This window comes from Miniopterus schreibersii (assembly GCF_964146895.1).
Source record: "Miniopterus schreibersii genome assembly, chromosome: 11".
Lineage (NCBI taxonomy): Eukaryota > Metazoa > Chordata > Mammalia > Chiroptera > Miniopteridae > Miniopterus > Miniopterus schreibersii.
In genome coordinates this window covers 555,670-566,836 of record NC_138111.1, presented here as the reverse complement: position 1 = coordinate 566,836, position 11,167 = coordinate 555,670, and the positions used below count along the sequence as shown (strand labels likewise).

Genomic DNA, 11,167 nt, shown 5'->3' with positions numbered 1-11,167 from the left:
TGCCGGTGTCGCTGGCTGCCGTCCACAGGGACACCGCGAGGCTCTGTGACCTCACGGGCCCGTCATGCCCCGTCCCCCGCCCCCACCCGTCGCCCGGAATTCCCGGGGAAGGCACTGTCCAGCCCTAGAGGGGCTGTGGCCGTAGGATCCCTCCACTGACCTGCCAGGTGGGTCACCTGGGGCACCTCGGCGAGGAGGAACCCTAGCCTGCCTGGGCGACTCCTGGCTTAGCCTCCTTTCCCCCTGCCCCCCTTCCTTGTCCCAACCCTTCTCCTTTTCTGGATTTTGGGGGTCCACTCTAGCAGGGATCCCGAGAGGACTGACACCTGGCAGAAGTTAGAAAAGGGAGTGGGTGCTATGCGATGCCCGGCTGTGCAGGGCCAGCTGGCAGGAAGCATCGGTAGGATGGAAGGTCCAGGGAGTCTCCCTGGAAGAGAAGGAGCCCCCCCCCCCATTGGAAACCCAGCCCCTCGAAAAGCAAAGCAGGGGAGGATGGGTCTGAGTGGACTGTGCTGACCCTAGAGGCAGCTCTGGCCCTGATCGCCTGGTGACCCTGGCAGGGCTGAGGTGTGGGAGCCTGCCTTCTGCCTGGGGGCACAGGGGCCAGAAAGTGTTACAGATGGTCAGGGCTGCTTGGGCCAAAGTGCAAAAGAATAGTGAGCCCAACTGAGTGTGAGCCCCGTCTGGACACCAGGGCCCTCCGAGTGCCCTCTGAAGTTGACCGGCTTCCCAGCCCCAGCCTTGGCCTTGGCCTAACCCCCGCCACCGGCAGGACCTGGCCAAGAACATCACATCCTCTGGGCCCTGTCCACCCCGACAGAGTCCCTTCCTGTCCGGATCCCTCCCACCCAGCACTGACCCTGCCTGGCCCTGGGAGGCACTCCAGATGGACAGACAGTGACTTGCTTGAGGACACACAGATTTTTACCAGGGTGAGGAGCTCATAGCCAGTGCTCTGGGGCCCTTCCACGTGGTACAACGTCCTCTGAGGGCAAAGTTGACAGCAGCTGCAGATGCAGTTTTGTGAGCAGAGCTCATGGTTGGACCTTTGGGCTAGCTCTGGTTTCTAAGAAATGATTGCCATGACAGTGACACTGCACGTGTCTTCAGCCAAACGTCTGTCATTTCCTTAGTTCCTAAGCGTGGAACAGCGGGTGGCCCTGTGTAACATCTTGTGTTGAATTGATGAGCATTCCCAACTTGCTTTCCAGGCAGCATCCACCGAAGCAGAGGTTATTGTCACCCTGCCAGCAGCGAGGGTCAGAAGCTGCCACGGTCAGCAATTCGTTGGATTAAATTCAACCTTCTGTCCATATGTTTATGGACTACTTTTTCTTAAGATGCTCACATTTTGTATGCATTTTCTACTGGGGTAGTAATTTTTCAAATTTTTGTCATGTAAGGTGGTTGTTTTTTATACTGATATCCTATCTGTTCGTAATACTTGCTACAAACGTGTTTCCCAGTTTGTAGCCTGCCATTTGGTATTGTTTGTGCTGTTTTTTGACATGTACGTGACCCTGCTAATCTTTTTCCTTTATGATATTTTGTTTGTATGGTTAGAAAGTCCTTCCTCACAAAAAGAAACAAAAATCAGGATTTGTGCCTGGGCGACGTGGCTCAGTGGTTGAACATCGACCTAGGATCCAGGAGATCGAGGTTGGATTCCCTGTCAGGGCACATGCCCGGGCTGTGGGCTCGATCCCCAGTGGGGGGGGTGCAGGAGACAGCTGATCAATGACTCTCATCATTGATGTTTCGATCTCTCTCCCTGTCCCTTCCTCTCTCTGCAATCAATATATATATATGTATATATATATACATATATATGTATATTTTTTTTCCTTAAATCAGTATTTGTTTAAAATGGAAAATAATGCCAAGTTCCAGGGAAAGATCTTTCAAACTCCCTGTGGGAGCTTGTCAGCATGCCTCTGAAGCTTCCATGCCTCCGGTCTCAGGAGAGGACTTGGGGTGCATGGGGCTCCCTTAGCCTCACTCTGGGGGCTGCTGGCCGCCTGGGGGTAATCCTGGCCCCTACTCTCTGGCAGGGCCAACTTGGGACTTGGCTGCAGCAATAGTGCCAGTTTTCTGAACCCTGAGGCCCTCAGTGTCACACCTCCCAACCTATTGCCTGTCTGGGCCTTGGTGTCCTACCTGTAAAATGGGAGCACTCACAGGGTTAAGGACAGGCCTGGCCCAGGTGGTGCCCAGCAATGGGGCTTTCTCACAATGGTTGCCAGGTAACAGACTCCCCTCAGGGGAGGGAGCCAGACTGGAGGAAGGGGGTACACAGCAAAAGTGGAGGCAAGATGACAGCTACTCAGAAACACAACCTCATCACGCCCGAACCTCACTATGTCCCTGGGTAAGCTCTGGACCCCCTGCGGGGAGGCTGGGGGAGCAGGCTCAGGCCAGCTGAGGGGAACCCCAGATTCGGTCCCCAGGGAGAGGGGTGAGGCCCAGGCCTACCCTCCCGCTGGTGGTGCTGAGTGCCATACCAGGTGGGCAGCATGTCAAGAGCAGAAAACCAGAGACAGTCCAGCGGCTGGCAGAGGTTGGTGGGAAAAAATGCCTGAGGTTCACTCCATAGAGTTCCACACTCGAAAGAGGAGATAAGCACCCAGAGTAAACTGATCGGCACAGACTCTGGGCTGCCTCACTAGGTAGCTCCCAGGTGTAGAATCTAACCAAGCCCTTCACGGAGGGTGTGTGCACACGTGCACTCCTGCCCACCACACAGAGCCATGTGAGAGCAAGGAAAGGGTGGGCAGGGAGCCAGACCTGACTTCACAGTGGTTCTGGGGGAAGAGGTGGGACAGGAGAGACTGAAGAGGGAGGGCTCCGCACCCCTCAGGGCCCTTGAGATGCCCAAACCACCTCCCGCAAGGCTAAGTGTCGCTCAACTCAGCCATCACTTACTTCTACCAGCAGCCCTCCCGCCCGCCTCCCAAATCCTGGTCCCATTCACTGGCCACTGGCCTCTTGGTTGGCAAAAGCCTGAGCCAGATCCCACCAAGCCTTCTCAGTGGTACCACCTTGTGTACAACAGGCCACCTAGGCCTGGGCCTGGACAGTCACCATCCCTGTAAATGCTTCCAGGCAGCTCCCTGTAATGTCATCTATAAGCTCCTTGATGGGTTGGGGGACGGCAATCCAGTGATGGGGGTGGCAATGCAAGTTCTCAGTGCTTGGTATGTGCTGCCCATTCAAGCCTCGACAGCCCCAGGAGCCAGGAGGCACTGCACCCTCCATTCCATGGTTGAGGTCGGTACCTGGCCTAGCTGGGACTGGCAGGCTGGGTCTTGCCCTTGCCCACTGGGCCCTGCCCCCTCCTCCTCCTCTTCCCTTCGAAGCTACGCCGGCTTCTACCCGCAGCTACGCTACCAGGTGGGGAACACCTATGGGCGCACCACAGCTCAGCTGCTCACGGACCCCAGTGTGCAGAAGAGCCCCTGCTCCGTGCTGTCCCCAATATCCAAGCCCAAGTTCATCGAGGACTTCAGCAGGTCCAAGCCACCCTTGATCCCCTGCCGGGACCTGATTGAGCCCTACATCCCCCACTACACCGGTGAGCTACAGCCCCGTGCCCCACCCGCCTGCCCCACTCCTCCCCCTCCTACCCACTGTTGCTCACGAATGCTCTGTCCATACAGGTCTGAAGCCCTACAAAAACTTTGAAATCCTGGGCAAGTTCTCACCCCAGGAGGTGGACACTGAAGGACCACCAGGGCTAGAGAATGCATCCAGGCAGGTCGCACTGCCTGCAGGCTTCATGCCCTACCCCCCCTACCCCCCATGCCCACCAGGCAGGAAGAGGGACTCTAGGGACCTCGGACACCCAGGCCTGCAGCTGGCATACGGGGAGGAGGGCTGGAAGAGCAACACCCCTGCCACAGAGGCCCCTGAGCCATACCAGGTAATGGGGAGATGCGCTGGGACCAGCCTCACCCCAGCTAGACCCAGGTGCCAGGCTGGGGTGGTGACCTGCCCCCTTCCTGTCCCAGATGTACCACTGCAGGAGGGATGAGTATGTACCTCTAGCCCACCAGCAGGAGACACTAGATGTAGGCAGGTTCCACAGGCTGCCCCAGCTGGACCACCCCAACCTGATCCAACGCAAGGCCATCTCTGGTGGGTGCCGAGGCCTGGGGTGGGAGAGGGACACCTCCACCAGGCCCCAGGCAGGATGAGGGTGAGACCAAGTGAGGAGGGCGGCACCCAGGCCCTCCCCTCTTCCTGGAGCCCCCACTTCCCAGAGGCTGGAAGAGCCTGACAGCCCGTGCCCACCTGGCCCCAACAGGCAGATGCCAATGTTTAGGGAAGGAGCCTGGACAGACTTCCCTGACACCACTAGGAGCAGGTGGATGGTGGTGGTGATCTCGGGTGGCACCCTGACCTCTTCCTCCCCCCAGGATATGCTGGCTTCATCCCCCAGTTTGCCTGGGTGATGGGGATGAATTACCGCAACGGGGTCACGCAGGCTATGGATGAGTTTGACAAAATCCAGGTAAGAGGACATCAACCCTGGGCCCACTTCTGAGCACCCAGCAAGGTCCACAGGCAGTCTCCAGGCCCCTGAGCATCCATGCACAGGCACTGGGCTCAGCAGGATTCCCTGGCCCTCTCCCAAGGAGGCTGCCCCCCACCCCAGCCCCACCGCCTTGTGGGTTGTGGGGAGATGACAAAACACCCGAGAATCTCAGCATTAACCACTTCAGCCAATGCCTGCCTGCCAGGACAGTTTGCTGCTGGTTACCTGGTGAAGGCAGCAGACCAGTCACACCTGCTTGTTTCCCCAGTTCCTGTCTAGAAACCCCATCTGTGCCCTGGGCGAGAGGCTGCCCCAAACACACTGGCCCAGCAACACCATCTACAACAGCAAGGGCCTGATACCTTTCTACATGGGGTTCATACCATGTGAGTGCAATCAACATTGTAGGATTCAGGTGGCCCCTCACTCATGCTGCTGCACAGGCACCCCGCAAGCTGTATGTCCCTGGGGTCCCCCTGAGATAGGATGTCCAACACCCCTTCTCCCCCAGTGAGGACTTCTTATACTAAGCCATAGACAGAGACCAGCTGCCTCAAGTTGAAGTTTGCCCTCTGGAGGTTTATGGTGCCCGGGGTGGCTGCGGATGCCTCAGAGCCTGCTGACTCCCACCCCCCAGCAGCCACTGGCCTGTGACAAGCACGGCTCAGCTGCGGCATTGCCCCTTGCAGCCATGCAGGACCACTACGCCATGACGTTCGGCAACAGCACCCGCAAGGCCTACCAGAAAGAACTGGAGAGGAGAAGCCAGACACTATGAAATGCTTTAATGGTGGTGTCTGTACAGCATATGAAGTCAAGACAGGAAGAGAGCAGGTGCACACAGTGAAATAGGGTTATCAGAGGACAGACTGTGAGTGAATAAAGAGTTCTCACGGCTTCCACGCATTCCCGGGTACCAGACACAGCTCTAGGCTACCTCCTCCTCAGCCTCCTCCTCAAACTCGCCCTCCTCCTCGGCTGTGGCGTCCTGGTACTGCTGGTACTCAGACACCAGGTCGTTCATGTTGCTCTCGGCCTCGGTGAACTCCATCTCGTCCATGCCCTCGCCCGTGTACCAGTGCAGGAAGGCCTTGCGCCGGAACATGGCGGTGAACTGCTCCGAGATGCGCTTGAACAGCTCCTGGATGGCTGTGCTGTTGCCGATGAAGGTGGCTGACATCTTCAGGCCCCGGGGCGGGATGTCACACACGGCTGTTTTCACGTTGTTGGGGATCCACTCGACAAAATAGCTGCTGTTCTTGTTCTGGACGTTAAGCATCTGCTCGTCGACCTCCTTCATGGACATGCGGCCCCTGAAAACAGCGGCCACGGTCAGGTAGCGGCCATGGCGGGGGTCGCAGGCAGCCATCATATTCTTGGCGTCGAACATCTGCTGGGTGAGCTCAGGCACCGTCAGGGCGCGGTACTGCTGGCTGCCCCGGCTGGTGAGGGGGGCGAAGCCAGGCATGAAGAAGTGGAGGCGGGGGAAGGGCACCATGTTGACTGCGAGCTTGCGCAGGTCGGCGTTCAGCTGGCCCGGGAAGCGCAGGCAGGTGGTGACCCCGCTCATGGTGGCCGACACCAGGTGGTTCAGATCGCCATAGGTGGGTGTGGTCAGCTTTAGGGTTCTGAAGCAGATGTCGTACAGGGCCTCGTTATCTATGCAATAGGTTTCGTCTGTGTTTTCTACCAGCTGGTGGACGGAGAGGGTGGCATTGTAGGGCTCCACCACGGTGTCCGACACCTTGGGCGAGGGCACCACGCTGAAGGTGTTCATGATCCTGTCTGGGTACTCCTCCCGGATCTTGCTGATGAGGAGGGTACCCATCCCAGACCCAGTCCCCCCACCCAGGGAGTGGGTCAGCTGGAAGCCCTGCAGGCAGTCACAGCTCTCGGCCTCCTTCCTCACGACGTCCAGCACCGAGTCGACCAGCTCTGCACCCTCCGTGTAGTGCCCCTTGGCCCAGTTGTTCCCGGCACCACTCTGACCTGCAAGAGAGGGCAGCCGGTCACACTCTGGCCAGGCGTGTGTCACCAATAATCACTGGGCCAAAAAGACCAAATAACAGGATGTGAGGTGATACATAGAGCTCACCCCACCGGTAAAGCAGCTGGACCCCCAAATAAGGCAGCAACCTGCCTAGTTAAAAAATTAATTTAGGGGTTGAGCTGCGATGGCTTAACAATAAGCCAGCCCCTCCCACGGCGGCCCCTGCCAATTCCCAAGGACAGATGAGCCGCCGCTGCGCTGCGGCGGGGAGATTACATCGCCGCCTTCCCCGATCGGACAGCTGGGCCTTCCTCCCAAAGCTGCTTTAGGAGAGGGATTGGGTGACGCGCGGCGGGAGGCGTCCAGCCGGGGCCCCAGCTTCTGCTCCAGGTCCAGTGCGGACCAGGTCTTGTCTCTACAGCCCCGAGGGCGGTGACCTTGGGCACCTCTTGACCTTTCAGTCGCCCTGGCTAAACCGGCCACCACCCAGCCCCCGTCCGCGGCTCACCGAAGACGAAGTTGTCCGGCCTGAAGATCTGCCCGAAGGGCCCGGAGCGCACGGAGTCCATGGTGCCCGGCTCCAGGTCCACGAGCACGGCGCGGGGCACGTACTTGCCACCTAGGGGGGCGGGAGGGCGACAGTGAGGCCGCGGCCGGCGGGCGGCGGGGGCGGGCGCGGGCGGGGCGCGGGGCCTCACCGGTGGCCTCGTTGTAGTACACATTGATCCGCTCCAGCTGCAGGTCGCTGTCCCCGTGGTAGGTGCCCGTCGGGTCGATGCCATGCTCGTCGCTTATCACTTCCCAGAACTGCCGAGGACGCGGGCGGGCCGGGCTGAGTCACGCCGGCGGTGCCCGGGGCCGGCCCCGCCCCGGACGGGCGCGGCCCGGCCCTGCCCTGCCCTCCCCTCCCCCGGCTCCCTCCCCTCCCCCAACCCCCGGCCGCCCCGCCGGTCCCCCGGGGGCCCGCGCCGCCGCCCCCGCCCGAACTCCGGCCACGCACCGGGCCGCAATGCGGGGGCGCCGCCCGCCCGCCGCCATCTTTCCCGTCCGCCTCCCCCCGCCCGGCAGGCCGGCCGCGCAGGGCCGCCGCGCCCCGCCGCCCACCTTGGCGCCGATCTGGTTGCCGCACTGGCCGGCCTGCAGGTGCACGATCTCCCTCATGGCGGCGGCGGCGCAGGCGGAAAGACAGGAGCGGGAGCCGAGCAGCGGGCGCGCAGAATGCTACAACCGACGCTCCGCCGACGCTTATATAGCCACCGCGCCCGCCCCCGCCCGCCCCCTATTGGGCGGTCAGAACGAGGCTGGCGAGCGGCCTCGCTGGATTGACTGCAGCCCCGTCAATCCAGCTGCCTAACGCCCGCCTTCTCCACTCCGCTCGCTGCTTATTGGCCACCCGCCGCCCCGCTCGCTCTCTCGAAGTACCCCCCCTTCGCGCTGCGGTGCTCCGTCCATTGGGTGTTTCAAATGATTGATTTGTGCCCTCATTGGCTGGCTCCGGAGAGCACGCCGACGGGCTGGCGCTATTGGCTGCGCGGGGCCAGCGTCCTGGTAACCGCCGCAGTGCCGCGGGCGCGCGCGGGCTCTGGGGGCGCGCGCGGGCCCCTGAGCCGCGGGGAGCGGGGCCAGGGCGGGAGCCCGGGGAAAACGCGGACGGGGCGGCGGCCCGGCAGCCCCGGTGGGCGAGCGCCGTCTGGAGCGCCGCTGCCCCGGACGGCCGCGAGGCGAGGACGCGCGGGGCCCGGGCCACCCCGCGGGGCCCCGGAGCAGAGGCGGGGCGCGAAGCCGTCCGCCCCCAGACAGCCGGGCTCGGGCGCGCAGGGGCCGCGGCGCTCGGGGACGCGCCGTCGCTGGAGTCGGGGCCCTGCCTCCCCCGCAGCCGCGAGGGGCTCGGGCTCGGTGCGCCCCTCCTCGGGCCGCTCGCCCGCGCGGGGGGCGGTCAGGTGAGGGAGCACGTGGGCCCGCGCGGGGCGGGGCGGGCGGGCCCGCGCGCAGCCCGGGAGCTTGTTGTGGAGACGGCGCTGGCCCCGCTCCCGTCGCCCTGGAGTCAGCCCGGGCGCCGCGCAGCTCCGTGGAGACGAGGGCGGCGCCCAGACCCCCCGGGGCGCAGGCGGCCGCCCAGCTCCGCGCCGCTGCCCGGCGGAGGCTGGGCCAGGTAGGGGAGATCAGTCACCTGGGCGGAAAGCTCCGGGCCCGCAACGAGGACCTCGCCCCAGGGTGACCTTTCCTCCGCCGGCGGATGGCTGGTCATGCGGCTTAGACCCCTTGACCTTTCTTATCCTTGGTCACGCTGTCCCGGACTTTTCCTGACCCTTTCCTCCCCTGGCATGTTGCTAGTCATGTGGGTTACACCCCCTTAGAGGGGGAATGAACAAGGGAGGGGGGCAGAGAATAGCCCTTAGGCTTTAATTACGCCCCAGGAGGTTGAGGCTCTGACCCACATCAAACACGTCTAGGCCTCAGTTGTTTCAGCTCCCCGCCCAGGAAAGCAGCCAAACCAGCCAGCGATGCCCTCCCTGCCTGGCATCAGAACCAGCTGCCTTGACTAACAGTCCCCCGGCCCCACCAATCAGTAGAGACCCCCACCCTGAAGGACGCACCTGGAAAGCTGAGGAACATTCTAGGGCGATCCTCCCCTGGGACTTCCCCTAAAAGCCCCGCCCTTACAAGCCTTTGGGACGCAGGACCCAGCCCTCGCCTTTCCCTTCGGTCTCTGGTTCTCCCCCCCCCAGGCGAGTTACCTTTACCTTCCTTTATCCTAAACTCCAAAGGCCCTTTTGCTTCTATAATTTCTGTCCTGAGCCCATTTTTTCTTCCTCTGTGACTTTCTAAATAAGTTTTCTTTTATAATTTGAGTTTGGCTCTGAATTCTTTCAAGTACCGAGGTTGCTGAATCCAGGTCTGGTCTGACTCCAGTGGCATTCTGGTGCCCACCAACACAACCACGGATCGGCACACCTGGGCGGACAAGTGCCTTTACTTTTATCTGTTTACGTCTGGGGGGTGGGGGAGGGCAAAACTTACGAAGGAAAAAAGTTAAATTACAGGCGGCACCTTTAACGTATGGCCTTATCAACAGTACACTTGTGTTATTTTTTTGTAATGTCTTAAAAAGGATAGATCACACCCTTAGGTCGGCCCTGGCCAGTCTTCCTGGTGGTGGCCAATGGGCCTCTCTCAATTCTGCCTTTTTCAGTAAACTTCTTACCCTCCCTTGTGCCCCAGTGTGAGGCTGTTGGGGCAATACCTCGTTGCTGCTCTTTCCGGGCCCTCGACCTGTGATACACACACCAGGCAGGGTATTGTGGCATACTGCGGTGTTGCAGCACGTCACTGCAGCAACTGTTCATCTGCGGGTAAGCCATGGGGATGTGGGGACAGGCGGCCCGCCAGTTACACACTCCCCCTTGTATCCCCGGGAGAGTGGTCTGCAGCTGGCTCCTCAGGATTGCAGTCACCGTGTCAAAGTGCAGTTCGGGCCCAGTGGGGCTTCTGGGACCAGGCCTGTCCCCTGCAACCGGCCAGGAAGGTGAGCCTGGCTTCTGTTGACCACAGGCCATGGCATGGGAGGTACCCTGGGTCACCATGTGGCGTCCTGGGTCCTCACAGTGTAGCTAGCGTAACTGCCCCAGCAGCTGTGGCCAGGCCCTGGCAATGCAGAAGAGAGGCCATTGGGCCTCGTAGCAGAGTTGCCATGAATCACTGAGAAAGGGAGAAACTCAGATTCCCTGCCTCCACCCAGTGCAAGCAAAGTCCTGGAGGATTCTGTCAAAGCCCTCCTTCCTCCCCAGGCTGTGTGGCCTGAGACCCTACTGGGAAAGGCCCCACTCCCTGTGACCAATGCCCACAGGGCTGGCAGTTCAGTATGGCACCCCCATTTTAGGGAAACAAAGTAGTGGTGTGTCGCCCTCGCAGGTGTGAGCCCCAGAGCTCTTTGTGGCACCAGGTTGTCTGCCCTGCCCCATCGAGGTAGACGCTGGCAATGTGACAGTAGGACCCTCCCTGTGGTCCCTGGGCCTGAGCCTCAGGACTATGGCTGCTGCTGCAGCACAGGGCTGGGTGGGGAGGCCTGCAGGTCCCCACCCTCAGCCAAGGGTGTTCCTGCCACATTATGGAGCAGTGGGCCCAGTGGGGGCCTATGGCCAGGTGGGAGGCAGGCCCTGGAGGCGCTGCAGGGAAGCCCAGGCAGGGCCGTGGGAGTGTTGGGCGCCTGGTGTAGCCAGCAGCTGTTGGAGACATCCACAAGGATGGCTTTGTTTACTGGTGGCCATGGTCCCAGTGGGAGGGTGTGTTACCTCTGAGCTGGGCAGCAGGGAGACAGTCATTTGTGGCCTCAAAGGACCTGGCGGTCAGCCTTTGTGGGCGGCCTCACCCGCCCCGGAAGGAGAGGTGCGTGGGGTACTTTCTTCCCTCTCACTGCCTCCCCTTTCTCCCCAGGGAACTGGCCAGGCCAGCCCCTCCCCAGGGGACTTCCGTCAGAGGGACTATGAGGCTGATGTAAGACCCAAAGGAGTGTCCTGGGGTCACAAGTGGGGGGAAGCCAAGCTGGGGTGCACAAGCCTGCTCCAGGGGTCCTCCCACCAGGCCCCCCCATGGTTTCCAGACAGAGGCTACTTCCCTTGGTGGATAGGGTGGACCCAGGCTCA

General features: G+C 61.2%; 2 protein-coding genes across 3 annotated transcripts; one reads left to right on the top strand and one right to left on the bottom strand.

The window, feature by feature from the left end:
• Positions 1–2,312: 2,312 nt before the first annotated feature.
• CIMIP2A (ciliary microtubule inner protein 2A) lies at positions 2,313–5,312 on the top strand (the record flags this gene model as incomplete). 2 transcript variants are annotated; one of them, XM_081151357.1, is made up of 7 exons in its annotated part: positions 2,313–2,368; positions 3,357–3,571; positions 3,657–3,919; positions 4,053–4,134; positions 4,416–4,510; positions 4,803–4,920; positions 5,224–5,312. In XM_081151357.1, the coding sequence occupies 7 exons, from the start codon at positions 2,313–2,315 to the stop codon at positions 5,310–5,312; spliced, it is 918 nt and encodes a 305-aa protein (XP_081007483.1). The 2 variants fall into 2 exon arrangements, with proteins under 2 accessions (XP_081007483.1, XP_081007482.1); XM_081151356.1 differs by having other exon boundaries at positions 4,008–4,134.
• On the bottom strand, positions 5,303–7,960 carry TUBB4B (tubulin beta 4B class IVb). Its single transcript, XM_081151355.1, has 4 exons — positions 7,629–7,960; positions 7,223–7,331; positions 7,033–7,143; positions 5,303–6,523 (listed from the first exon to the last, which is right to left on the bottom strand). Exons 1-4 carry the CDS (start codon positions 7,683–7,685, stop codon positions 5,463–5,465), a joined length of 1,338 nt encoding a protein of 445 aa, XP_081007481.1. The 5' UTR covers positions 7,686–7,960; the 3' UTR covers positions 5,303–5,462.
• Positions 7,961–11,167: the final 3,207 nt, after the last annotated feature.

Excerpts from the sequence above, each read along its gene's own strand:
- TUBB4B (XM_081151355.1), bottom strand. The coding sequence starts at position 7,685 with ATGAGGGAGATCGTGCACCTGCAGGCCGGCCAGTGCGGCAACCAGATC. Across the intron at positions 7,144-7,222 it reads GTACTACAACGAGGCCACCG|GTGGCAAGTACGTGCCCCGC; the intron begins GTGAGGCCCCGC and ends CCGCCCCCCTAG. Across the intron at positions 6,524-7,032 it reads GCCGGACAACTTCGTCTTCG|GTCAGAGTGGTGCCGGGAAC; the intron begins GTGAGCCGCGGA and ends CCTCTCTTGCAG.